The sequence below is a fragment of the Anopheles coustani genome, chromosome 3 (genome assembly GCF_943734705.1).
Source record: "Anopheles coustani chromosome 3, idAnoCousDA_361_x.2, whole genome shotgun sequence".
Taxonomy (NCBI): domain Eukaryota; kingdom Metazoa; phylum Arthropoda; class Insecta; order Diptera; family Culicidae; genus Anopheles; species Anopheles coustani.
Genome location: NC_071288.1, coordinates 42,820,675 through 42,846,527, shown reverse-complemented (window position 1 = coordinate 42,846,527; position 25,853 = coordinate 42,820,675). Strand labels below are relative to the sequence as shown.

At 44.4% G+C, this 25,853-nt stretch overlaps 10 protein-coding genes and 1 long non-coding RNA gene across 12 annotated transcripts; 6 read left to right on the top strand and 5 right to left on the bottom strand.

The window, feature by feature from the left end:
* Positions 1–55: 55 nt before the first annotated feature.
* Positions 56–1,040, top strand: LOC131261425 (dynein regulatory complex protein 9-like). The gene is made up of 2 exons (XM_058263460.1): positions 56–448; positions 510–1,040. Exons 1-2 carry the CDS (start codon positions 56–58, stop codon positions 1,038–1,040), a joined length of 924 nt encoding a protein of 307 aa, XP_058119443.1.
* A 49-nt stretch (positions 1,041–1,089) lies between these two features.
* Positions 1,090–8,113, bottom strand: LOC131259645 (uncharacterized). The gene is made up of 8 exons (XM_058261186.1): positions 7,796–8,113; positions 7,604–7,724; positions 6,868–7,528; positions 6,706–6,771; positions 5,506–6,634; positions 5,233–5,437; positions 5,020–5,163; positions 1,090–3,681 (listed from the first exon to the last, which is right to left on the bottom strand). Exons 1-8 carry the CDS (start codon positions 8,017–8,019, stop codon positions 1,249–1,251), a joined length of 4,983 nt encoding a protein of 1,660 aa, XP_058117169.1. The 5' UTR covers positions 8,020–8,113; the 3' UTR covers positions 1,090–1,248.
* Positions 8,114–8,546: 433 nt separating this feature from the next.
* On the top strand, positions 8,547–10,397 carry LOC131259649 (protein C1orf43 homolog). Its single transcript, XM_058261190.1, has 5 exons — positions 8,547–8,909; positions 8,984–9,285; positions 9,357–9,443; positions 9,512–9,804; positions 10,169–10,397. Exons 1-5 carry the CDS (start codon positions 8,754–8,756, stop codon positions 10,201–10,203), a joined length of 873 nt encoding a protein of 290 aa, XP_058117173.1. The 5' UTR covers positions 8,547–8,753; the 3' UTR covers positions 10,204–10,397.
* Positions 10,398–10,412: 15 nt separating this feature from the next.
* LOC131259647 (CAAX prenyl protease 1 homolog) lies at positions 10,413–12,354 on the bottom strand. The gene is made up of 4 exons (XM_058261188.1): positions 12,340–12,354; positions 12,165–12,270; positions 11,966–12,083; positions 10,413–11,903 (listed from the first exon to the last, which is right to left on the bottom strand). Exons 3-4 carry the CDS (start codon positions 12,059–12,061, stop codon positions 10,641–10,643), a joined length of 1,359 nt encoding a protein of 452 aa, XP_058117171.1. The 5' UTR covers positions 12,062–12,083; positions 12,165–12,270; positions 12,340–12,354; the 3' UTR covers positions 10,413–10,640.
* Positions 12,355–12,614: 260 nt separating this feature from the next.
* Positions 12,615–14,047, top strand: LOC131259650 (cytoplasmic phosphatidylinositol transfer protein 1). The gene is made up of 7 exons (XM_058261191.1): positions 12,615–12,833; positions 12,915–13,063; positions 13,136–13,224; positions 13,303–13,310; positions 13,386–13,457; positions 13,522–13,776; positions 13,865–14,047. Exons 1-7 carry the CDS (start codon positions 12,783–12,785, stop codon positions 14,036–14,038), a joined length of 798 nt encoding a protein of 265 aa, XP_058117174.1. The 5' UTR covers positions 12,615–12,782; the 3' UTR covers positions 14,039–14,047.
* A 533-nt stretch (positions 14,048–14,580) lies between these two features.
* On the bottom strand, positions 14,581–15,272 carry LOC131259652 (uncharacterized). Its single transcript, XR_009178127.1, has 3 exons — positions 15,157–15,272; positions 14,925–15,060; positions 14,581–14,705 (listed from the first exon to the last, which is right to left on the bottom strand). It is a non-coding gene; the product is annotated as an uncharacterized LOC131259652 (long non-coding RNA).
* Positions 15,273–15,677: 405 nt separating this feature from the next.
* Positions 15,678–16,879, top strand: LOC131259648 (phosducin-like protein). Its single transcript, XM_058261189.1, has one exon. The coding sequence runs from the start codon at positions 15,980–15,982 to the stop codon at positions 16,856–16,858; it is 879 nt and encodes a 292-aa protein (XP_058117172.1). The 5' UTR covers positions 15,678–15,979; the 3' UTR covers positions 16,859–16,879.
* On the bottom strand, positions 16,872–19,218 carry LOC131259646 (centromere/kinetochore protein zw10). Its single transcript, XM_058261187.1, has 3 exons — positions 17,587–19,218; positions 17,251–17,516; positions 16,872–17,177 (listed from the first exon to the last, which is right to left on the bottom strand). The coding sequence occupies exons 1-3, from the start codon at positions 19,166–19,168 to the stop codon at positions 16,962–16,964; spliced, it is 2,064 nt and encodes a 687-aa protein (XP_058117170.1). The 5' UTR covers positions 19,169–19,218; the 3' UTR covers positions 16,872–16,961.
* A 294-nt stretch (positions 19,219–19,512) lies between these two features.
* LOC131271529 (uncharacterized) lies at positions 19,513–23,005 on the top strand. Its single transcript, XM_058272985.1, has 8 exons — positions 19,513–19,609; positions 19,696–19,828; positions 19,902–20,000; positions 20,065–20,301; positions 20,377–20,471; positions 20,538–22,158; positions 22,239–22,468; positions 22,544–23,005. Exons 1-8 carry the CDS (start codon positions 19,602–19,604, stop codon positions 22,710–22,712), a joined length of 2,592 nt encoding a protein of 863 aa, XP_058128968.1. The 5' UTR covers positions 19,513–19,601; the 3' UTR covers positions 22,713–23,005.
* A 303-nt stretch (positions 23,006–23,308) lies between these two features.
* Positions 23,309–24,421, top strand: LOC131271376 (FAD synthase). Of its 2 annotated transcripts, none has more exons than XM_058272787.1 (4): positions 23,309–23,444; positions 23,513–23,791; positions 23,931–24,052; positions 24,121–24,421. In XM_058272787.1, the coding sequence occupies exons 1-4, from the start codon at positions 23,418–23,420 to the stop codon at positions 24,257–24,259; spliced, it is 567 nt and encodes a 188-aa protein (XP_058128770.1). In that variant the 5' UTR covers positions 23,309–23,417; the 3' UTR covers positions 24,260–24,421. The 2 variants fall into 2 exon arrangements, with proteins under 2 accessions (XP_058128770.1, XP_058128769.1); XM_058272786.1 differs by having other exon boundaries at positions 23,513–23,851.
* On the bottom strand, positions 24,367–25,803 carry LOC131271375 (cleavage and polyadenylation specificity factor subunit 4). Its single transcript, XM_058272785.1, has 4 exons — positions 25,571–25,803; positions 24,960–25,486; positions 24,740–24,894; positions 24,367–24,671 (listed from the first exon to the last, which is right to left on the bottom strand). Exons 1-4 carry the CDS (start codon positions 25,671–25,673, stop codon positions 24,581–24,583), a joined length of 876 nt encoding a protein of 291 aa, XP_058128768.1. The 5' UTR covers positions 25,674–25,803; the 3' UTR covers positions 24,367–24,580.
* Between the last annotated feature and the right edge of the window lie 50 nt (positions 25,804–25,853).

Genomic DNA, 25,853 nt, shown 5'->3' with positions numbered 1-25,853 from the left:
AATTGTACAACTATTGCATTGGTCTGGCGCCTTCACACTAGAGCCTTTAGGAACCATGACAGAATCAATTGAAACGTGCAGAAGAACCTTCACCAAGACCGCAATTCAGGAAGCTTTACGAAAATTAGAAGTTCTATCCTGGTGTCAACAAAATTCGCAATTGTTTGATTCAACCAAAACATATTCTATCGCCGAACTGCTGTATGTTAAAAAACGAGAACTGCATGAAATTCTTTCTGACATCATCGGATCTAGTGATGAACCGCTATCTACTGAATCAATCTGTTCAGACAAAGCCGGAGATTTCCGCGTAAGTAGTTCCTCGGGTGAAGCGAGAGTATACTACGATCGGGTCGAGTATCTGGAACGTTGCAAAGAGATCCATCGGTTGATGAAAAAGTTAAAGGTCCTTAAATATCAGTTTCACGAGCAGAACCAAAAACTTCACGTAAGTTTTCGTTAAACCCATACGCGCTTTGTATTCTTACCCTTCCACGTGTTTTTTTCAGTTAGAATCTCAAATTGAAATGGCAAAGCAACGTTTCATCAAATCCTGGGAATCATCACGCAAAGAGCAACTGCAGCACACCATTTCCGATCGTGTTGATCATCTTGAGAAGGTACTAACGGCGTCCGCTCTCGATAAAACTCATACCATCGTGGCGTCTGCCGCGATCGAAAAGTTCTACCGGTGGAAATTGGAAAGTACGGAACAAGAAATAGAGGACTGGATGAATCGTTTCGATCGGGAAAAGGAGGAACAGGATTCACGATTCCAAAAGGTACGCGCCACCGAAAAACACTGGAACGAACTGCACCTCAACTACGAAGAGCGACAGCATGAAATTGAATCGCTGGAAAAGGAGTTGATCAGCTGGGAGGCGCAAATGCAGCATAAGGAGCTGTGCGGTCGGATGGCAACCAAACTTCAAGCATGGTGGCGCGGAGTGATGGTGCGGAAGCGTCTTGGAAGGTTTGGCCCAATGGGTGGAAAGAAAGCTAAGGGTAAACATAAAGGAAAAGGGAAACATAAAAAATAGTGCTCTTGAAAAAGTATTAATCGCTCAAAAGTAATAAACAATCTGTTAATTCGCGCACAAGGCATTTAAATAGAACTTATATTTCAAATTTCTTCTTACCGAGTAATCAGACTATAATATACAAACACTAATTACATTATATTTTACACATTGAAAATCATACTTTTAGCTTAACCTACTGGCTCATTGAGCTTTGCTTTCCATTCTTTCAGCTCTGATTGACCCGCTGCAACATTTCGTTCAAAAATTCAACTCTACTTCGAATCTGCTCGTTGGTCCTCTCTGGCAGCTGCTGCTCGATCATCTTAACAAACGTGTCCACCGACGTATAACCCTTGATGATTTTAAGCAAAATGATTTCGTCTTCCTCTCGCGTCCAGCTCGGCACTTCTGGTGCAGTCGTTGGCTGGCTGTCGGGTGGCTCCGGTTCAATACGTTCTTTCGAAGTGCACGGACCGTTGGAAGCATGCGGAACCTGTGCTGCTTCCACTTTGGATAGTACTGGTGGGGCCGTTAATGGAACCGTTTCCCGTTGATCCACTTCACGCGACGATGATGGGGTTTCGATTAGAGTTTTCAGTTTTTTTGACGTCGATAAAGCTTTCGAATCACCTGGAAGCACCGTTGTCGAGACGTTTGATGTTTTCTTCGACGCTGCTGCCTGCGGTTCCTTACCAGCGTTGGTGTCATCATTCGGCGAATTGCTTATCTTGCGCGAAGTGGGCGAATTGAAACGCTTTTTAATCGGTAGCTTTGGTGGTACTTTTTTGGGTGAGCTTGTGCCCTTTGATTCGTCCACTGTATTACCACTTTCGGATGCAGAGGGTCCCGAAATTGCATCCTTGTTGCCTCCCGGCAAAAGCAGATGGGCCACATCTGCATACGTAATACCTTTCGGACAGTGCACTAGCGGGTTGAGGCGAATAGCGTGCGCTTTCAGAGTTGCCTCATCACAGAGGTTGTGTGACTCCGGGTTACCATTTGGAGTTGCGCCCGGATCGTTCTTCAGCCGAAGGCAATGGTTAGCGAGAAAGGTTAACCGTGCCGGAAGAGTACCCTGATAGATGCGCCCCTGGATGTACCGGATCGTGTTATGTGGAGGCGCATGATCCGCACCTTCCGGAACCGTCTCAACGTACGGTACCTGTTCGTACACCATCCCGGGTTCGGAGGAATCCGTGTTAAGTGTTTTTTTCAAAGTTACATTTTCATAATCACATAGCGGCGACTCGGGTGGCCGTTCAGTGGGAAACAGCTGCAGAAACCATTCGGTAAGTAGCGTACTGCCCTTCAGCAGCGGTAATACTTTTAACTTAACCTGGTCAATCGTCACGTTCGGCTCATTCGAAAGCTCATTCAAGCAGGCGTGCACCTTTTTGATTTGCGATGGTTGCTTGCCGAAAAAAATGTTCAACTTTTCCAGAAAGTCATTCATGTTCGTGAGGATAAAGTGTTCGAAGAATCTACCAACCTCGGCCGCCTGGCCTGGCAGCAGAAAGGTAAGAAACATGTCGACCAGCTCGGGAAACGATTCACCCAATAGTTCCTCCACCGTATAGTACAGCTGCGGGGCACTGTCCTCGAGCTCGTTGAATCTTTTCACTACTTCCTCGAAACGTTCGAGCAGATCGGACCGTCCGGCAGCTAGCAAAGTTTCCTCTACTTTTTCATAATAGTTGAACGCAAACAGCGCATCCTTATCTTCCATGCTACAGTAATCGTATGAACTTGATATGTACCGCGCGCTCACGACGAAGCTACCATCGGTCTCCTGAAAGTGGAACAACTGCAAAAGTCCCGACAATCGCTGCGGGTTGTACTGCTGGAGGGAGCTGTAGCGATGGTGATAGGCGGCTAAATTTTCACTCATCTTTCGCAGTCCTCCCAAAAACCGAGCGTACACTGCCAGTTGCACCATATGTAAGTACACCTTCCCAATCGGGTGCGACGGTTTGAATACGCTCCCGCCTGCTAGCTCCTGTTTGCATTGTTCTTTTAACTCCTTAAGATACCTTTTCAGGACAACATACAAGGTGGCGCTTGCAGCCAATCGGTTCACACTGTGTTTGACTACATCTTTATTCCGTGCCGACAACGAAACATTCCGTGTGGCTTCCGGAGAAAGTGTTAGTCTACCGTTATCATCACCATGATTAAACCTGTCTATTGTTTCACCTCGACACAGATGACCATCGGACGAAATATGCACAGCAATTTGTGAGACACTTTGCTTCAACCCGTGGCAAACACAGCCGCAATCCGTTACACTGGCCACCGATGAAGTTAAGGATCTACTCCACGATTCATCATTGTTCATGTTTTCCGATGAATTTGGCTCTTCCGCCGACACCACACTGCACGAGATTTCACAGCCGTTCGTCACAACATCACAACGCTGCGACTGCTCTTCGGAACTGTTTTTCACACTTTCACAATGCGTTTCGATGAGCGATGGCGGTGATGTAGAAGATGCATTTTCCTCCGGTTTCGATTCACAAGATTCTTGCGGCAGTAATACTCGTAGTTTGTATTGCAAACTCGCATCATCGGAAATGGCTTCTTGCGCGAAGCTGGATGACTGGCAAGACTCGTCCTTAACTTCGCCTGTACTGCGCCCGCTCTTCCGTTCAACGGTGTGACTCTGCAAGAGCAAAAAAGTGAAAATAGGGAAAATCACAATAAGTAAAAGTTATTTTGGTCTTTCATCAAGAAAAACAGCGCACTTTTTACCAAAAACAATCCCACCGAAGCCAAATGCTTTCCGACATTTTTCACTATGTTATGACGTTTGCCTCCGAGACCAACGATATAAACAAAACAAACAGTACGCAGCCAAAAGCTGGAGTACCTGATTTGTTGCTCACATTCCGCATTACGAAAATGTAAATCATGACTGAAAATAACGGTACTCAACGGTACAATGCTTTTGTTACGAAAACCTAATAAAATTTTAGTAGGTTTCTCCATAAAACAAAGTAGTGTACATCGTTGAAAATAATGATGTAGTACGAAGGAAGCTACAAACAGATTTTCGATACAGCATCTGAAGCTCCGTGTACAGTTCCATTGTGATTTATAATAAAATGTTTGATTACCTTGTAGGCATCCTTTAACTGAAATTTAAAAAATTGAAAGTACGTAGGGTGCGGAATATTACATTTGCGGAAAAACTTTGCCCAACAATTCCCTTTTTTATTCCGTTTTTCAATTATTTTTAGTAGCTTCCGGCGCGTTGTGTGCACTTTAGTTTAGTTTTAACTTCAATAATATTTGTATAACTTATCGATTCATAATGACATTGCTAAGATCATGCTATTATCAGAAACGTGAAGTGCACGAAACGTTTTACATTTTAAAATGCAATCAAAACGATAATGACTTTAAGCATTTGTAATACGCCAAGCAATAAGGCTAAATATACCGAACGAGTCAGAAATATGCTCCTATAGAACAATTTGAAACAAGAGATATCCCATTTGTTGGAATGATTTGTTTCAACAATTTACACAACTTTTTTAGCGTATTTATACCGTAGAGATATTTCAACTCAAATTACTACATAACATATACATGAGCAGAAAAATTGATATATGAGCGAAAATTGGAAAAAAATTTCTATTTTTCAATTTAATTACTATTTTCAAAGTATGCAAAGTTTAGAAGTGTAAATTTCTGTTACGCTTGGATCATTCCGCAAGATTCTATTCAGAGCCTCACCAAAGAGTGTAATCAAAGAGAACCAAGCATATCAATCTAACAAAATAAGTGTTGGGGATTTCGAAACGAATTAGCCATCTTCTCAAGCAAAAAAGGGCGCATCGTCAAACGTAGAGGAAAATTTAAGGATAAATAAATTAAATTGGGTACTTTGGAGAAAAATAAAAAAAAAGGAACCGAAAAATCGCCTTCTATTGGAGAAGTTACTATTTTATAGATTGATGAGTTGCTTAGTTTCTACGATAAGCTAATGTCAACATACCTTTTTGCGGACCTGTGAAATGTAACGTTCCCAGTTAGCAGGTAGTAATCCTTTTTGACACGACTCGAGCGGTAGCACATTGTCGAAATCAATGTACTCCAGTACCTGCTTAAACGGAGGTGAATATCCGTATCGCAAGAAAAACTGTAAGTAAACAAAAGAAGTCATTACTGTAAAGTTATCATACGATTTCAAATCGAAGTATATACGCACATCTATCGCATTGGGATGAACAATATTTTTTCTGTTGCGAATTAGGTCTTTGATTTGCGCACTAGTGTACATTGGACCAACATGTTTGGCAATGTAGTCAGTAACCTCTCGACTAGTAGGTTTGTCCTTAAATTTAATTGACCTGCGAATGTTACGCTTTTCTTTCAACTCCTCGGTAGCCCGTTGAAACCAGAAGGCTATCAAACTGTCGGACGAAAGAGAACAAAGCACATTAGACATTGAAGAAAAAACAGCTTATGCACATGTACTCACTGTTCTTCGTTCTTGGTATATCGTCCGTTCTTGCACTGTTCCAGAGTAAGCCGAAACGTCTTGTATGGAATTAGTGCTGGGTACAGGAAGGCTTTGCTTGTTAGTATTTTTTCCTTTATACGCCAGTGAAAATCGACCTGGTGAAACTTGGAACGGGCCAGTTGGAGTTTTTCAGCGTGCGCGATTGATTCATCGAGGTATTTAATATACAACTTGTTGCTTTCACTCTCGCTCGCCAGCTCCTCTTCCCAGCTTTGGCAGCACTCGAGCGCTAGCGGTAGATTCCATGGTAGTACATTAGGTTTAGGTTTACACACCGTTTCCAACTCTACGAGCATGTCTTTGAACGTTTTTGCGGACTCCCAGAACAATGGATGGGCGTAAGTTTGTAAGAAATGCTGAGTCGTAAGTTGAACGTGCATACGAAGTTGCTGTTGTAAAAGTTGTAGTTGAAACTCGTTAAACCCAACCGGCTCGTCCAACAGCTCCAATTTGACGGGAACTTGCACTGTATGGTAGTTATGCCAGTTTTCGTAGGAACCCAATGGCTTCGATGCCTCCGGAACCGAGTATTGGATGAAGAATCTGTCATATTGATCAATTGTGCTCGTAGAGGGAAACGAAATGTGTTGCCCAAAATGTGAACTTTCAACCGTTTGAGGCATAACATCCGTGCTCGAGTCATTTCCGCGAAAGGTAATTTCACAAGTAGTATCTTTAACCGTATCTACACCGCTTCGATGTACAATCGGTGTCGAAGTAAAGTCAGGTGCCACCATTGTCATGTCTTGCGTCCTTAATAATGTACCATCACAGTTTGCTGGCCGCGAGTCAAATGTTTGATTCTGATCCTCCAGCATTATCACAGGATACTTCTCCGTTACTGCAGGGAGTTCTGATTGTATCGCAGCCGACGGTGCAGATTGAAGGTGGGATGGTTCGGGCAACGGCGTCCTCAGCATATCCGACCTGCAGTCGTATTCCACACAGCCTAAAGATTCGTTTAACGTTTCATTTAGCGCTTGCTCCAAATACGGTTCGTCTATGTTGCTCATTTCCATCAATTCCGACACAAGTTCATTCAGCTCTTTTTTCGAAACTTTCACAGGACGCATCTCTTCAGCGTCCACTGCAAACGAAAGGAATTCGTAATTTTTTAAATCAGGTCGTTACAAAGGTTCGTCTCCGATCGTTTCTTACATGGAACCGGCATATCTGCCGCGACATATTCCGGGTCATTATCGTCATCCTCTTCTAGATCTTTTGCTGTAAAAAGAAACGAAACATGGAGCTTCTCAATGCGTACACGTGTCGACTTTCCAGTCGACGACACGTTTCCAGTGAATCAAACAGCATACTCACGCAGCGGTTTGGTAAACTCTTCTAAAAAATCCTTCCACGCCTGATCCATATCACCGTCGTATTCGTACATATCTGTCGTAATATCCGGTGGAACGAAAGTCGATTCCAACGTTTCAATGTCGGTCGTTGTTAGGCATAGCTTTGAGCGCGTCCGTAATGCGATGTTTTCCTGCTCCTGTTCCGACTGCGAACAATAGCTGTCGTTTCGCGGTTTGGGTATCTTGAAAAGACCATCCTTTGTATACCTCAACTCAGCATCATTATCGGTCCCCGATACGGCCACAATCGTTGCTGGCGTTCGAGGCTGCGAGTCTATGTCCGATATGGTAGTGTTCGGATCATCATCCGAAGGTATGTCGTCCTCGCCGGGCTTGTACTCCTCATCGTCATCGTCGGAATTCAGATCTTCACGTATCAATGCAGCCACCTCTTTGTCGGTTGCCGGTGCATTGAGTGGCACCAGGGGAAAGATCGTTTGATTGAGCTGTTTTGCCTTTAGTCTTGTAAGCTTTGGAAAAGTACGCTCGTCCTCATCTTCGTCTTCATCGTCTCCATCGTCTGCTTCAGTAGAATTTGTGTCAGAATTTCTCCTCTTCTTCTCCTGCTCCTCTTCTTCTTTTAGCCTCACTATAGCAAATACATGGTCGTTCATAACTAGTTTCTGCAAAAATGAATACAAGTGTAACTGACTGAAAATGTCCTTAGCAAAGTGTATACAAATGGAAATTGAACTTACCTTTAGTAGTTTTTTTACGCAAATTGGTGTTAAATTATTTTTAGTCGCGGACTTTCGTATCGTTTCTTCAAATTTTTCGTCAAACACTGCTTCCTCATCACAGGGTAAGGACATTTTTCTTCTAAAACACAATACGCAAAATTACGCATTTACTTATTGATACAGTCATGAGTGATGCAATGCGTTACATACCTTTTTCTCCGAAGCACACGCTTTGGTATACCATTTTTTAATTCACTTTCCTTTCCGGAAATCGTAGGAATACGGGTCTCGGGATCCGGTTGAACATCAATCACCAACTCACCAGACGAATTTTCCGAGGAAGATCCAGCTGCAGCGCAGTCCTGCTGACTTTTCGGCGAGCTAGGACCCTTGGGTACCTTCGTTACGGGACGTCTTTTCTTTTCCGGCGTCATTTTGTACGTAGCGATTCTCTAAACACACTCGACAAAGGTAACGTATTTCTGATCATCTAAATGAAGCGCAAACACAGAAACTACTGCCTGACGGTGCGCATTTCGGAATGCAAAACAAAAGTATTTGTTTACCAGACTGACAACTGAGCATCTCAACTGACGTCTTCTAAACCCGGATCAACACTGCTGCAATTTTATAAAATCAAAATTTACTTTGATGAAGACTGGCCAATGAACGCTGACTAGAATGCGGATTTAATCGAAAACAATATTTTGAAAAACTATGAAATCAAGACAACAGAAGGAGGTCGACGCCTCAAAAAGGAAACATTTTTTCTATGCTATGATATCCTGATTGGTTAATGTGAGATCTTAGCAAGCAACTATAAACCGTAGGTAAAAATGACAATCATAGATAAACAAACAACAAACAATCAGTGGAACAACATAACATACCAGAAAAACAGAAAAAAGTCCGTCTCAAAGAAGATATAGAAAATCACAAAGTATCGAGAATTATAGCTAAATCCTGCCAGTCCCTTAATAAACTAGAAGTGTATTATTCCAACGAATTTTGAAAAGTAGTAGGTTGTTTGATTTAAAACTCATAGCGAACTTAATCTCCAGTGAAAAAGGAACAGGAGGTCTTCGGGAGTTAATCGATCGATTTTTCTCTGTTAGACGACATTTAGCTAAATACATAGAATAGTGTCCCGCAACACGAATGCAAAAACATGGAGGAGTTGTCCGGTGTTATGATAGTGCTGATTATCGGCGGTGGAGTGTTGGGCGTAACAATGTGTTTCATTTTCGCTAAAAGGCAAATCGTTCGCTTCACACTTCGGCAGCGTCGCGGACCGCACGTTGCAGTTGGGCACGACGCAAAGAAGGTTAGTTTCCAAGCTCTTTCATTTCAGCTAATTAATGATTTGCATCAATTGTTACTTTTTCCACCCACCATCAGTCAATTAAGAAGGAAATAGAACGCAGGCTCGATTGTATACAGAAAATATACTACGAACCGAAGCTCATCTGGGATGATAAGCTCGATGACGAAAAGTACATCCTGCAACCGGATACTACCCTGCCACCGTACTACTGGCGAATGAAAGCCGTCGATGATGTGAAAGAACTGGAGCGAGAAATAACGAAACAAGATGGCTCGGCAAGACATCCGAGGGATAGTCTACGGGCGTTCCTGCTAACCACATTGGCAGCACCGCTGAATGGATCGGGTCAAAGATTAATTCATCAGTTCTGTGATATGTAAGGTTTTGAGTTGGTTCACACATGCAAGCTCTAAATGATGACCATTTGGTTCTTTATTTTGCACACAGGTACGAGCATGCCCGGCACGATCCGAATGAATTCGGTCAAGAGGAATACCAAGCCTACCAAAGACTGCTGAAAAAATTATCCGAAGCGTAAGCTACCAACTTGAAACCGGTTGTGAGAAACCAATGTGCTATCGTTAATGTTTCCTCCTTTTTAGCGCCAAAATGTTGAAATCTTACTCGAGCAGTCGGAAGTCGTCCCCGAATCGGACGCCCGTTAAGAAGCAGTCAAAAATGCAGTCCCTGCTTGATCCGGCCAGACTACGACCCCCACCAGTAGCCCTTACAACGGGCGGCGGTACCGATACAGTGATGTCCAATACGCGAATGAACCTTTCCCTGGCCGTTCAGCTGCAGCAACAACAACAGCAGCAACAGCAGCACCAATTCCAGCAACACGATCTCGAGGAAAACGAAATACTCAGTATCTCTCAGTACCACGGAGAGACAGGTTAGCCCGTTGCCCAAAGAACTTTACCATACTGGTCACATTTCCGCATAATTACCCTTTATGTTGAACCATCCATTCATCATCTAGTTTTCATTGTAGATCTTATAGCTTATTGTACATTCTTCTTTGTAGTGAAGATAAGATAATTTTTGGTTAATCCTTCGTTTCGTATCTCACATCCGTGAGCACCAGCATACCATTTTTCTGGAAACACAATTTATCGCTAACTTTCTGCTTTCTTCTCCTCCAACTGCTATTGCGTATTTCCTTTCTTCTTCTTTCTCTTTCTCTCTCTTTCTCCTCTTATAATCACATTTCTTATCCTAAACGCTTCTGCAATTCTATTCGTCGAACGGTTCTAAAGAAACATTTACCATACGCAGGTCTTTCAAAAATTGAAATGGTTTAGAAAGTGGGATCCCTCCAAAAGCGAACTCTCCAAAACACGCTAAAGTGCAGAGTTGCTCCAAAATGTTGAATCCGATGACAGATGATGGTCCGAAAACATACTCCGATATAAACTTTACTGTCCTTTAAAAAGAAAAAGAATTTTGGGTTTTCCTTAAAAAATAGAATTTATTTGAGAAAAAAAAGACGCTTCAACTAGTGTTTTTCTTTACATTTATTTTACCATTTCGATTTGAAACAAAAAGAACTGCTGCGATGAAATGTGAAAATAACACTAACTTAAGCTAACTTTGTGTTTCCTAAGCAGAGTCCGTCATTGCCTGAAAAGAGCTGTTTTGGTGCAATAAAACTTCGTTTGTACGAAGTACTGAAACATGACTGAATACAGTCAGTTCGTCCCCGGAAAGATTCCCCCCAGGAACCATTGCTTATCGTTTCTTCTTCCCTTCTTCAGTGGTGAGCCGTTCGAGGCGCTGCAGCAAAGTCGGATGCGAATGGTTCCACGACGAATACATCCAATCGTAGACGGGGAATCCTAAGTTATCAACCTGCAGCTTGATCAAAGCTTGACCCAGCTCCTTTGCGTATCCCAGACCAACGGCAAACGCGTCCGCTTGGTACTCAAACCGGCGCGACATGATGGTCATCGCAAAAGAGATCAGTGTGTTGTACGGTGCCAGCACGTACATCATAATCACCATCAGTCCGATAAGGATGGGTTTCTCGCCGGGCGGCAGGCCAACCGCCTCGTACAGCGGTGCGTAGGTAAAGAGCTGCGAAAACACCAGGAAGATGAGGAACAGCTGTACCTGCATGATGACAATGTTCTTCGAAATATGGCCCAGCTTCCAGTGGCCGAGTTCGTGTGCAAGCACTGCCAGCACTTCTTCGTTCTTGCAACCCTTGCCCTTGTCGCTCTCCGTTAGTGTTGGGTCATCGTCCGGAAGCCCTTTGTTAAGTAGCAGCGTGTCGAACAATACGATACGCTTCACACCGAACAGCCCGGTGAAGTAAGCGTTACTGTGGGCCGACCGTTTGGATCCTTCGACGACGAACAGCTGTCCCAGTGGGAACTTGAGACGATTCGAAAGCTCGGTGATGCTCGTTTTCAACACTCCGTCCTCCAGTGGCCGGAATTTATCGAATAGCGGTGCAATGTAAACCGGATAGATCATGATGAGAAGCAGGGAAATGGCGCCGACGAACGCCCACAGCCAGATGAAAAAGTACTGTCCACCGATTTGAACGATGTAGATGAATACCGCTGCCACGGGAATGGTTAGCACCTGCGCAACGACGAACGCCTTGATTTGATCCTTCACAAAGAACCCTGCGGTCTGCTTGTTAAAACCGTGCCGTTCTTCCAGTACGAACGTAGAGTAAATCTTAAACGGCATCTCCTTAAGCGTGCCGATAATGTTCAGCAACACGGCGAAAAGGCACCCGACATGAATCTCGCTACGAGGATTCAAGCCAAACTTTTCCGACAGCTGCATGGAGCGCATCCACACCAGAGCCATGAAGCCATAGTACAGCTCGAACAGCGATATCATCACATCGCACAGGATCGTCTTGAACAAGCCGTAGTTCGCTTTATCCAACCCATACAGACGGGCTTTTTCAAACGTTTCCGCGTCCATTACATCCCGCAGCTCCTTCGGGACCGTTTTGCTGCCATGATAGACACGTAGCTGAAAAAGACAAGCACACCTTTATCAGCAAATACCAATAATTACAGGGGCAGTCAAAGTACCTGTCGGAAGGTGAGATAAATGTCGATTAGGGATTCCAGCAGCAAAAAAAGGATAATCGAGTAGAGCGTCAACTCGTGGGTCTCTAACTCCAGCATGGTTGCAGGTGGAAGGAATCTCCTGGGGACGAAAAGAAGGTTCAAAATATTTTTTTTCTGGTTCAAGTAACGCTGCAAACATGGCCAAAACAACCATACAAACCTCTACGGCGGAACTTTACGACGTCAACCACCCTTTTTTGATGACAAATTCGGAAAAACCGGAGGATTTGTGCCGCAAAGGCGAATTTGTGCTATCGGAAAAGCGGCTTGAAAACGAAATGTCAATTTTTATTGTTGTTTTGACCAAGGTCATAAATAAAGGTACATTCACGCACGTTGGTGTCGACGAAGCGAGAAATACGTTTGGGTTAAAACATCTTGTTTGTTAAATGATTAAATACTTTTAAAGCGAAGATTTAAACCAAATCATCTAGCAATGAACGCCGATGTAGAGAAGCAATTACAAACTAATATGTGAGTAGCCTTTCCACATTAAAGTAGATAGCCCCCTGTGAGGTGCTTGTCAAACTGTCAAGATAATCGATTAAAAACATATTTACGCTGTCAGATTGAAAATTCTGGGGAAAACTTGCGGATAAAATCCGAGCTCCGTTGAAAAACGGCCCCGTGTGAGCTACAATCTTCCGTCTGCGAACCTACCGAAACTAGTAACAAAAGTACAAACGAGGTGCGTGACTTTCCTATCAATCATCGGCGTCCAAGTTAGTTCTATTGACGGTTAAGTAACAAATAGGTTGTAGCAAAAACATCAAACAGCATGGTACTTACGAAGGAATACCGAATATGCATGCCGCTCACCGTGGAAGAGGTAAAATATAGACTTGAGTTATATGGTTTCTTCGTGCAACAAGTAAAAGTGGCTTAAATTTTCCACTTTTGCCTTTTCCAGTACAAAATTGGCCAACTGTACATGATTGCGCGCCACAGCCTCGAACAGTCGAACGATGGAGAAGGCGTGGAGGTGATTGAGAACAAGGAATGTTTCGACCCAGATCACGGCAAGGGGCAGTACACGGAGAAACGGATACATTTATCGAGGTATGGACATTTAAATGCAAACAAACCGGGCAAAGATAAGGATTGATACGATTTGTTCTTTGCCGTTCTTAGCCGATTGCCGTACTGGCTGCAAGCAGTTTGCCCAAAAGTTTTCTATGTCATCGAGAAGGGTTGGAACTACTATCCGTACACAGTGACTGGTAAGTGTAGGAATCCGGAGATAGTGCGTTAATTTTTTTTATTGAAATCTGATTTTTTTCACTAATTGCCACTTGCAGAATATACGGTAAGACATTGTGTGGAGCTTCCGGTTAAGGATAAGTTTATTAACTTTCTCCCTTTTCCAATATCCCTCCAATAGTGTTCGTTCATACCAAAGCTACACATACGAATACTGACCCGATTTGAGGACAATGCTGGGACGTCGGATAACGTAGGTATACTATGTCCCAGGCTGCCCGGCCCTAATTTTATTTGATCCTTCCCACTCCCCTTAGTGTCTGAATCTTCCCGAAGAAAGTCTTAAAACCCGTATCGTCGACCACGTGGACATCGCATTCGAGGAGCCCACTGAAAAGCATTACAAAAGGGAAGAGGATCCAAAGTTTTTCAAGTCCCGCGTCACTGGACGCGGCCCGCTGGTGGAGGGATGGCGTGAAACGGACAAACCGATGATGTGTTCCTACAAACTGGTCGAGGCATCGTTTGAGGTGTGGGGCTTGCAGACGCGGGTGGAGGAATTCATTCAGAAGGTACATTTATATCGGTTTTTTATCTCGCACTCCCGGCAGCACCGCTGGCGGCAACCTGAAAAGCTAATGTTCACTTTTATCACTACAGTGCATCCGGGACGTCCTACTGCTGGGACACAGGCAAGCGTTCGCTTGGATCGACGAATGGCACGGCATGAGCATTGAAGACGTTCGCATGTACGAGAAAGATAAACAGATGGAGGCGAACGATAAGCTACGCCAGTCGATGCCGCCGGCTGTTGAAACTGATAAGGTTCAGTGAAGAAACAAATTATGGAGGGGCAGAAAAAAGCAACGCAGCGTTGTAGTCCAGTTGTAATAGCTCTGGTAGACGGTTTTACTATTTTCCTTTCCAAGCGTGCAAACTACTATCCACTACTACAATGATAGTCGGGCATTTGATGGGCGATGGGAGAGTTCTATCCTTCCACTCCAGTCGATCTCGGTACTGATCCTGAAAAACAGGTGAACCAGCTCAATGATAACAGACCAACTAGTTCTATCAGTATATCAGTACGTACCTTTCCTGCGATGGAATCTCTAAAAAGGAGGCAATAGTCGAAGCTACCGACGGACAGAATCATTACTCGAATACTTTTCACTAGATTTAATTGCCCGCACCGTTGTTGATATCTTATGCACGAACTATCACTGTCACGGGAGTAGGTTCCTCAGTAGTCAAATACTTTAAACACGGACTGGGATTCATCAATCACCATCTATAATAAAGAAAGTTATAGCTAATGAGATAGTACGAAGCGGACAACCACCTTCTTCCATCCGAAGATTCTTGCCTGCTCTGGACTCTTGCAGTCAATGTCGGCGAATGAAAGCTTCGTATCGATGCTTCCTCCCTGAACGGACGGTTCCAACGTAACCAAACCGGACGGATGCGTCGATTTCAGAAAGTCAACCTGATTTTGCAGCTCCTGAGAATATGATTGATGAGCGGTATGCGAAATGGAAAAGGTATACGCATGGTAAAAGTTGGCCATATAGTAATTGCTTCAAATATTGTTTTGGCCAGTCAAACGCCGTTACACGAAACCTCACCAAAGTACGCATGTTTATCAATAGGAAATAAATATATAATTATGAACTAATAACGAAAAATCAATATTAAAATCGTGCATTTAAGCAGCAAGAACCTGTTTTCGTAAAAGGTACCGAAATGTGTTATCCACAGCCAATGCCGGCGTAACGCAGTTGAGAAGAAACCGGTTTCTTGCCGGCACCTCGCATTGTCGTCACTCGTGGGCAATACATCACCAGCATTAGAATATCCTGAAAGAAAAATGTATGCTTAGCAACTACGAAGATTTTGATTGAATTACGATTTAACATTCTCTTTAAATTCGATTCTTCAGCTCTAAAACTTACGTTACATCACGCTGCAGCTCACGTGAAATTATTATACCGTATTCTCACGCCATTAGATCTTTTTTCAATGTATCACCGTGGGAACAGCAAGAAATTCACGTCTAGCTAATCGTTTTGTTCCCGTGATTAAACGAAAGGAAAATGCTGATTATGATCACAACATGATAAAAATAGATTTGCGCTTCAAGAGAGGCTTGCAGAGTGCAGTTTATGTTGTAGGGTTAAAGATTCCGAAGCAAAGGTATCGATCGTCAGCGGAAATGGGACAGGTATCGATCGTCAGCGGTTGGTTTGGTTTTAAATATTGTTCTCTGCAGTGTAACATTTAATTATTGTTTGCACAGACTTTAGTGCTTATTATAATCATCAAACTAATTTAATCATCCGAATAAATGTGTGCTGAACGCGGAAAAAGGTGAATAGTAGATGGTGCGCAATTACGCGTGTTGTAGCAACCTTGGCCTAACACTTCCAGCTTCATTCTTGTTTGTTTGTTTAATCGCTCTCGAGGTGGAGGAGTGCGATGGTTGTTTATGTCTGCAGTACTTTTTAAACTGATTTATTAACTTAAGTAGTATCCGATAAGTATAAAAATTGCTAAGATACTAGCAAGTGTATTGTGTGTTTGTGTCGTTAACGTGGGCAAATGCGTGGGTAAAGAGGTTACTTAATCTGTGTATTCAGGAGGGCAATCGTACTTGTGAGACCCAGGTTACGGGAGTTAATTGATAATTGGCCTGTATAATTGGATTTAACCGTTCACACCTCCACACATCGACAAGGCACACCCGCTGGGCGTAACCGTTAATAACCGCCAGCAGCCATGGCTACCTTAGACGACAAGTTGCTCGGTGAAAAAATACACAACTATTGCAGTAGCAGCGAAGATGAGGCCGGAGATGATGATTGCGATTCGTCGGAAGCATCCAAGGGCGGTAGTTCCGCACGGGGTGCCTCATCCAAGCTGAGCTCCCGCGGCGCCGCAAGCTCCGAGGCTCCGGGAGCGGTGCAAAATAAAACGCACTGGACGGGGACGGCTGGAAATACCGGCCCGAAGGGTGTGATACAGGATTGGCAGCGGTTCAAGCAACTGGAGGCCGAGCGGCGCGAACATGATGAGGCGGAAAAGTTGCGTCTGCTGAAAAAGCTCAGTATTACGGCGCGCACGAAAGAAGAGGATAAGGCAGCCGAAGCGATGAGCGAGCTGGATGCCGAATTTCAGGAGCTCATGGATGAAGATTTCCTGCAGGAGTATCAACGAAAGCGCATGGCCGAAATGCTTGCCATGATGGACAACAGGAAGGGCTGTTTCGGTGAGCTGATCGATCTGAAGAATGGGGACGATTTCCTACAAGCCGTCGATAAGGAGGATAAAAACGTCACCGTCGTTATCCACATCTACCGGGAAAAGTATGGACCGTGCACGAAAATGAATGCGGCACTGCAACAGCTGGCGAAAGAGTATTTGAACGTAAAGTTTTGCAAGTTCATCAGCAGCGATGCGGGGCTGAGCAATACCTTTAAAACGTCTGGTGTGCCAGCGCTGCTGATTTACAAGGGTGGCCAGATGATCGGCAACTTCGTGAAGCTGGTCGACGATCTGAGCGATGAGTTCGATTTCGGAGACGTTGAAAGCTTCCTGGTCGAGAATGGCATTATCAATGACAGATCATGTAAACCGACAATCGTTGCGCAGCAATAAAAAATGGATCTCATTTTACATACATCTAAAACCCTGAACTTATTTATTTGTCGCAATGACACGAAGCGGCCACAGTAGAAGTAGACATACTTTCAACGCGATTTTACACAATAGAAGCTATGCAAGCTTGGCGTTGTTTGGTGTTCTGGAATAAGGCACGAATAAGATGCTTAACTTCCTCGGTGCTAAAGCACATCGTTAGTGGACCCTTGCCTTCGGCCCAGAGTTCAGTAATTTCCACCAGAGAACCATTCAATATCTGCTGCAGTTGCAGTAGTTTCGTCCACTGTTTAACATGCTGGTGTACATCGTTGGGATCCTAGAGATGACGAAGGAAATGTACATATGAAATGAAACTTGTTTGCGTTTCTTTATCGATCGGTCTGTCTCACCTTGAACAGATTTGGCAGTGTTTCCTTCATGGTGTCAATAAGCAACGCCAACCCGTTGCCAATAGCCGTGGTAATGTCTTCGAGGCTCTGTATTCTTTTAATGATTTCGCGAACAAACAAATCTATCAGCCCCGCCAAGCTTTGCTTGTAGACCGGGTCGGGCAGAACGGTTTGCCAGACGTTCTTCAGCAACTCGAACTGCCGGATGCACTGCCGGATGGCACGTTGCTGCTCGGTTCCCAGTTCGACTAAATTGATTGAAAGTTCTGTCAAAGAAGAACGTAAGCTATGGTCGAATTTCATCCCGGGTAAAAGTAAAAATTATCACAAACTTACTAAATCCGTTCAATGCTTGCATTGTTTGCGTCCGTTGGTTGTTGAGTTGGTGCTGGAAAATATCCTCACCGCACGCCTTCAGTGCGTCGGCTATGTTCGTGAACAAACAGTGGTCCTTTAGCTTATTGTCATTTTTCTGCAGCCAGTAGTTCAGGTACATGCAATCGTTCCGGAACAGGGCCGACTGTTGCGGTATTTTGAAGAGCAGCTTCTCGTTAGACATCGGAACGTCGACAGTGTACCGCTCTAGGATCGTTGCGATCGTTTTGACGAACCGTTCGGCTGATTTCCCGTGTGCGTCTGCTTCGGTTAGTACCTTGTCGAGGAACTTCTTTAGCTCCACCACCGTGCGCGTTACCATGCAGCTCGAGAAGCGCATGGTGGAAGTGCCGAACTGGTACTCGTGTTCCTCGATCAGCACCATCTCGTGACTTTCGCGTTTCATTATGTCCAGTGCAGATTCGAGCACATTGTCGCAAAGTTTCTTCTGATGGATCGTTTCGATTGAGTTGGCGTACACCTCCAACAGCTGATCGTTTCGGTCGTCAGCAAACTTTGTGGTTAGCAGAAATGTGTTGAACTCGCACACGTCCTTCACCATCGTGGATTCCTTCATGCCCTCGATTGTGTCGGGAATGTCACGCTCCAGGCAACGCTCGATAAGCATCTCGCACAGGTCTTTCTTCATCTGCTTAGCAATCACCTTGAACAGACACTCTTCGTCCGACACGACAATGTTCATGTTGCTGAGGTTGTAAAAAATTTGCATTATGTTCGATAGTACGGTCTTGTACCCGGGGCGTAGCTCTTCGGTGACGGATTGTTGGTAGGACAGCTGGATCAGCACGTTATGCTCATCGGATTGCTCGTCGCAAATCAGTGCGACCGGTTTTACGATCACGGGAGCAAAGACATTTTCGAGCAGAAACTGAGATACCGACTCGAAGTCATGTTGCGTTTTCATCAGCGTAGCTACCACCTGGTACAGTTTGTCTTCGTCCTTCCGGATCCTTATCGTGATCGATTTGGTGTTTTGGAATGATCGCTGCTGCAGCACTACCAAGTTGGTGAACTCCACATTGAGATCGTTGGTAAGTGTCTCGTATTCCGTTTCGTAGCGTAGGATCATACTCTGGAAGCAGTGCAGCTCCGGCAGGACTGGATCTTCCACTTCGTCCAGCAGCACTTTGATCTTGCCCAGTATGTGCGCCTTTTTCTCGTACCCATTGCTTTTCAGGTTGATGCTTTCGAACAGGTCGTGGATCGATAGCAGCTTCCTGGCGATTTTATACCCCCGTACACCTTCTTCGAGGTCGCGCTGGTAGTGGCGTAGGTCGTTCCAGGCTCCGCTAGATTTGTCCACCGTTAGCTGACTCGTGGCGGCGACGAGCTCCTTTATTTGCGTCTCCAGCTCTTTGCCACTGTCTATAAGTGTACTGTTAGTGGCGTTGTTTGCCACAAAGTCCACATAGTTTGCGGTCACCACATCTCGCACTTCTTCCTGGTGCTTGCGGATGAGCGATAGCACCTCCGGAACGTTGAAAGACACATTTTCAAACTGAGTTTGAGCGATATTTTCCATTTTTGACCGATTCCTACCAAAGCGTTGGCCTTACGAACTGGCGCACAACGTAAATTTGGCCAAAGATGCCAACGAATGAAAGCGGTTGGAAAGGTGTCAAACATTGGCGGATTTGAAGTTTGCGGAATCAAGATTTCCATAGCACCTGGTCATCGGGCTGACTATTTAAAATAAACATAATTTCAGAAAAAATATCAAACAAACCTATTACTATTTCGAAAAGAAGCCAGAATACAATTTAAATAAATTAATTAATGTATTTTGATTAAAACATTGCGGAAGCATACTGGGATTTCATCTAGAAACCTTGACACTGGTTGACGTTTTCCATTTCCCTTCAAACCCAGTCCCATTCTATTCAGACTTCGGATGCAGGGAGAATAGTTTTTCGCTTTTCGTTTGCAAATGAAGTGCATTACACAAAGTTTCCACGATGTCGAAGTAAGTTACCAAAAGCATAATCCTTTTAATTTCGTGTACCAAATATCAACGAACGGGTCTTTATTAACCGGCTTATCGTTCTGCAGGGAAACGATGATAATCTTTGTTTACGACCTAACTAAGAAGGTGGAAAACGATGACCCCACTGGTTCGATTATTTACTTCCACCCGATGTGGGTGTCGGAGTTGCAGAAAAAATCGCTCTGTGGTCAATTAATGGTAAGTTCCCGACTGGCATGCTTTCTGTTTGCGGTTGGAAGTGCTCAATTTTGTTTGTTGTCTCCCCTGGCAGGGATCAACCCATTTCCTCGGCGAAACTCTGTCGAAAGTACGGTTCATTTCATTGCAAAATGGTAAATTTGCTTTACGCCCGCACGGTCGATTTATGTTGGTAAGATTGTTTGATAGCGATTGGAAACCTGGTAAAACTTCACGATGAATTATTTTCTCTCCAGGCAGTGGGGTCGGACCGTAACATTCCAGACTCCATCCTGGAGTACCGAGCGAACTTACTATCCTCGTTGATCGAGCTGTATCATGGCGATTTCAATACACTCTACACTGTGTACGTTGAGAAGGAACAGAAGAATGGTTTCAACGAAAAGGTGTTTTGCCTGATGGAGTCCTGTTTGCCATTGTTGCAGTTCAATGGTAATATTTTCCAAAATATGCCCTCCCTACGACTGCCAAAGGTAATTCCTTGCATGATTCTAGTGTAATAATAAGTATTTTATGTTAATTTTGTTCTTCATTATCTCCCCGTGCAGTGTGCAAGTAACGTCTATCTCGAAACTAATCAAATTCTTCAGAGTTTCCTACAAAATAAAGGAGTACTGGGTGGTTCCATATTTTACCACAACAAGTAAGTAATTGCGAGCGAGTACGGTAGTTAATATCAACTATTTATTGCTATAAAATCCTTTTGCAGAGTGTTGGCTACACAGTTGCCAATCAGTTTAACCAAACTGCTCGTATATTCCGATCCGTATCGGACGAAAATAGCCGAATCGATAACCGTTGCATTTCATGTTCCGAACGGTGTCAGTCTGATCAGTGCGTACATCACCAAGCGAGATTACACGCAGTTGGTTGAGGCGTCGCGAAACATTCCAATTTACTTCAACAACTGCACCAGCTCCGCGCCAAACACAGGCCCTGTACCGTTTGCCATTAAGAAGAAAATCATCCCTTCAAAAGAGGGGCTCGGTAGTTCCGGGGGATATCCTATGCTGAAGTCGGACAAATCGATCATATTCTCTCACATTCCCGAGGAAGAAACGGTTGGTTCGGAGGCGGTAAGCGAGCAGACTCCGAAAAAGCCGTTCAGCGTTTCGCGACCAACATTTTTGCCACTAAAGTTCAAAAATTTAACCTCCCGCGACATTATCGACTCCGGCGTGAATTCCATCAACTTCGACGAATCGGATAGCTTTCCCAACTTTATCGGAAAAACCAGTGTCTGTTCGACACCACTGACTGAGAACAAGATTGTGCCAAACCGTAACATGATGTCGATTTGCGTGACGCAAGATGTGCCTGCCTCGGTGCAGCAGGGAGAGAATCTTTCCGATGCGAACGTATCAGTGGAAGAACCGTCGAAGGAGACAGCCGACAGTAATGGTTTGCTCCCGCATTTGAACGCAGTGAAGTACACAATATTGAACAATCCGTTCATGACGTCGAAAAGTGTGCGAGCTGCATCAATGTTGAATTTGGACCAAAGGCAGCGTGATGAGACTGACGATCATTCCGCATCCGACGAAACTAGTGCGGATACGTTTAAAACAAATCGCAAGGCTCAGTTACACCAGATGTTATGTAAAGACTATGATGCTCGTAAGACAATTGCCGACCCACTGTATCCGCTGGTAGATCAGCGTAAACGGGCAATGTCGTTCAGTTTGTTCCAGGATTTTGAACGACTCCGCAATGAACATTTTGCCGAGATGGTTGAAAAAGAGCAAGAGAAGAAAGAGTCGAAGGATAAGGCGAACAAAACGATCGAATCTCGGCCACCTTCGGGAGCAGCTAACGGAGTTGGTGGAGAGATTCGAAAAAGCGAATCATTTGTGCCAGAACTACCGGGTACCGTTAAATCCACCGCCACAACTCCAAAAGATCGGCGAAGCCTCAGCCTCCCGATAAAATCGTTCAATCTGAACGACGATCAACATCCGCAGCGTGCGGGAAACAGTTCTACAAGCGGAGGCCCGGAACTGTTCTCACGGCGCAAAAGCGCCCTCGAGCTGACGCCACTCATGACGAAACTTACCGTGCTGGCTATGAACGATCCGGAGTCGAGCGGTGTATCGAGCTGGGATACCACGCCAGGATGCAGCTACAACATGGCCATGTCACCGCAAGAATACATTCCACAGCGTCGAAAATCGCAGGACATATCACAGGGTGCCGGTTTGCAGGCAAACGGTAGCGATGACGACAAGGCCCTAGTCAAAGTGGAACTTTTCGTCTGCGTTCAGCAGAACATGACGCTCGTTCTGGTAATGCAGGAAAGAAACAGCAAAAATCAACGACTTGTGCAGGCACTGGTACTGATTCGTTACGATACGTTTAATGTTTGTATGATTGCACTTCCTGGTGATCCTAATACCTGTTTTTTACCTTGCAGTTTGAATCCTGTGTGTCGAAGTTCCTTAGGATTGAAAATGACATTCAGCTGGCTATGAATATCAACGTAGATGGCTATGACAAAGCGGAAGGCTACAGTCTGGTTGCCCTCGATGCCAACTGGGATGTGGCGAAGAAAAGTGGCCCCTGGAGTGCCCAGGAGTTGCAAACCACGGAGTCACTGCACACGTACTTCCGGAAAAGCAACCTGGTCACGGAGGTTACCCTGAAGTAAATATTCATTCCTCATTCAAATCGATAGCAACCAACCAAATATCTACGACCGTAATTTGTTTTCCCCCACAGATCTCAGGAGTCCGTTCTGTATGGCTACCAGTGCGGCATGCGTGAACTATTTTACTCTCAGATGGCTAATGCGCAGGGTGGTCTGCCACCACCGCAGGACGTGATGGGGGCGGTCCCGTTGTGTGCCAAACGACGCATCGAGCGTGATCATTTTGCGTTACTGCTTTAATGGACTATGCAAGGATAATTTTAACCGATCGCGCCATAGCGTACCGAAAGATAACGCCAACCTTGCTGCGCATCACCGTCATCAATATTCGTACCAGTGACAACACATTTTCCCGCGTACCGAATTACGTGTTCTTCTCCGTACGGGGCCAAATTTTAAATAATTGTCTAACCTTACTCTTATTACTCTAATCACCGGAACCCAAAGGCAGCCGATTCCTTAGCATTCAATTTCTTCTGTGTTACTCGTTCAGGAACGCAAGTAATAATGAAAATAAATGTTTATGTAAAGGCAAGAAACGATTTAGTTTTTTTTGCACGCCGATGGATAAGGAATTTAAATTAATTTGTCCGTAGCTAAATAACATTGTTCTTATGCGGAAATGGAACGTTCGTGAGTATTGCGATAACAATTTTCGGCTTTTTTACGGTCTAATTAAGAACATTGCCGCTTATAGTCGTTCATTAACAAACAAAAAAAAAGTTCGTTCATTAACAAACAAAAAAAAAGTTAGCAAAAACTGGTTTGCGTTGAATTATGTTCTTCGATGCTTTGGGTTAATAAACCTTGGGTAATTGATGTGGCAACCATCCGCAAATGACAGCAGTGGCAATGCTACTCTGTGATTAGAAACAAACGCGCCGGCTGGTCGGTGTAGTTAAACATAAGTAAAACAATTAGTTGGTTTAGGTTTCGTAGTTAAAAATGAGTAAATTAAAAGATTCCCTGAGGGTAAGGCTAGTCTGTCGAACCGCCTGTGGTGCATTAACTAAAGTGCTTCTCTTCCACGTTTCGCGCAGATAATCCAGCAGGCGCTGAGTACCTACAAGCCCCAGGAAATGTTCCTTTCGTTCAACGGCGGCAAGGATTGTACGGTGTTGCTTGATCTTATCCACAATTCCATGCCGAAGGATGCGAAAGGGATCAAATATATCTATGTCCGTCCCTTGAACCCTTTCAGTGAGATCGAGGAGTTTGTGGAACTGTGCAGGGAACACTATGGCATCACGATAGCGACCGTTACTGGCGGTATAAAATCGGCCCTGGAGGTCATTTGCAAGGAGGACAAGCAGCTCAAGGCATGTATCATGGGTTCCCGAAGATCGGATCCGTACTGTGCACTGCTAGAACCATTTAAGGTAGTAACACCCAACCGACACTGACCTCGCACAAGTGGTCGATTGCATAATGATATGGCCCCGTGTGGTATTGTTTCAGGAAACGGATCCCGGATGGCCGGAGCTAATGCGCATAAATCCATTGCTAGAATGGACGTGTGACGATATATGGGCGTACATTCGAGAGCACAATGTACCGTACTGTACATTGTACGATAGAGGGTAATGTATTCATTTAGTGGCATGGTGATTGACATGGGGAAGCTCTAAAGATAACGGTATGATTTCAGATACACATCGATAGGTGACAAAACGAATACGGTTCCCAATCCTCATCTTAAAGTTGACAATAACGACGAAGAAGCGACTTACCTTCCAGCATATGCATTAAAGGATGGCGATAAATACGAAAGGGCGGGCAGGTTATAGCTTTACGTTGTCAATTTCTCATCTTATTTAAACCCGTTTTATTTGTGTTTTCTAAATTGTACTAAAGGTGATTCAAAGAATGCCGATACCAATCGTACCTTAAAAGATTTTCGTTTAATATATAAAAATATGCGTTGACCACAAGGAACGGCATAACTAAGAGCAGCTTCGTACACTTTTGAACTTTATATTTTTTTTCTTTTAAAATGAAGTGGTTTATTTTAATGTTTCAATGATCCAAATAAATCGTAAATAAGAAAAACGATACGGGGCTTGCTTAAGGTTCTGTGTTTTACGTCTCTAATCCCTAATATGCATTTCCTACTTCCTTTGTACACTGTTGGAAAGGAAAGCCAGGTGGCCTTTTGTACACTTATTCGCGTAATGTCCCTTGAGGCCGCATTTAAAGCAACTGTAATAAACCAAAAACAGTGAGGTAACTCGAAAGAATCATATCTATTGAAGTAAAGCAGTACGTACGTAATTTCCTCGATTGGACGTGGCGGTGGTTTCTGTGGAACAAAAGCACCCTCTTCTCCGCCAGCATTGTTTCCTCCTTCCTGGTGCATTCGATGTTTGTAATATCCAAGTGCACGGTATTTTGCATCTTCCATGCGTTGTGTAGCTTCCCGTTGCTGGAAAAAGATGCAAAAAATGATCTTTTCACATCAAGCAACCAGAAAACGGGCCTACAACTTACCTCTTGGGGCATTTTCGGGCAGTACGATGCTTTGTGACCCAGTTCTCCACAGTAATGACAGGTGGTTGGACGTTTCGGTGTTTGATCCTTGATTTCGGGAGGTGGTGGAAGCTCAAACCGCGGGTGCATGTACTTACATTCCGGACCATCGGGACAGAAGCCGGCAAGGTAGTTATTACACAGCACTCGCCGGACGTGCCGGTGTCGACAGTTCGGACCGTGCCGGCAGAATCCCCGATCGTACCAGGGACAATCTTTTATCTTACTTTCCGGATCGATGTGCAAGAAGGGACATTCCTTGTTGTGGCACGCGTTGAAGCGAGAGTAGAAGTAACATTCGGGCATCTTGGTCATATCGTATTCGTGCAGGAATTCACACTGGTCGCCCTTTTTGCATAGACCTCGCAGCCAATGTTTGCACACGATGGTGCGATCGCCGCGTATGTGCCGGAAGGGGCACGCGTTTCCTTTCTGGCATTCTGTTCCATCCGATGCATTGAAAAATAGACAGACGGCGGCGGTGGATTCTGTAAACGAATGGGATGTTCGTCATCAGGGAGAAATATTCACTACTTGTTGCGTACGGGCGCTACGGAAAGCATTCTACTTACTGTCCATGCCGGGGAAAGGAAGTGCGAGAGCTCCATATTGCTCGTTCAGATCTTTTTCAATCTTAAATGTCCAACTATCAACATTTGCTATTAGTAGATCCATTCTCGAGTGATGGAGCTTCTTAGCTGGCGATACCGGTTACCTTCTTTCAGTGGAACTACTCGAAGCTATACGGAACCTTTATCACAAAAATATATTTGATGGAACATTTGATCAGGAATCGGCACAATTTTATTTACCACCGCTTTGTTTACGTTGACTGATGACATTTACGAGCGTGGA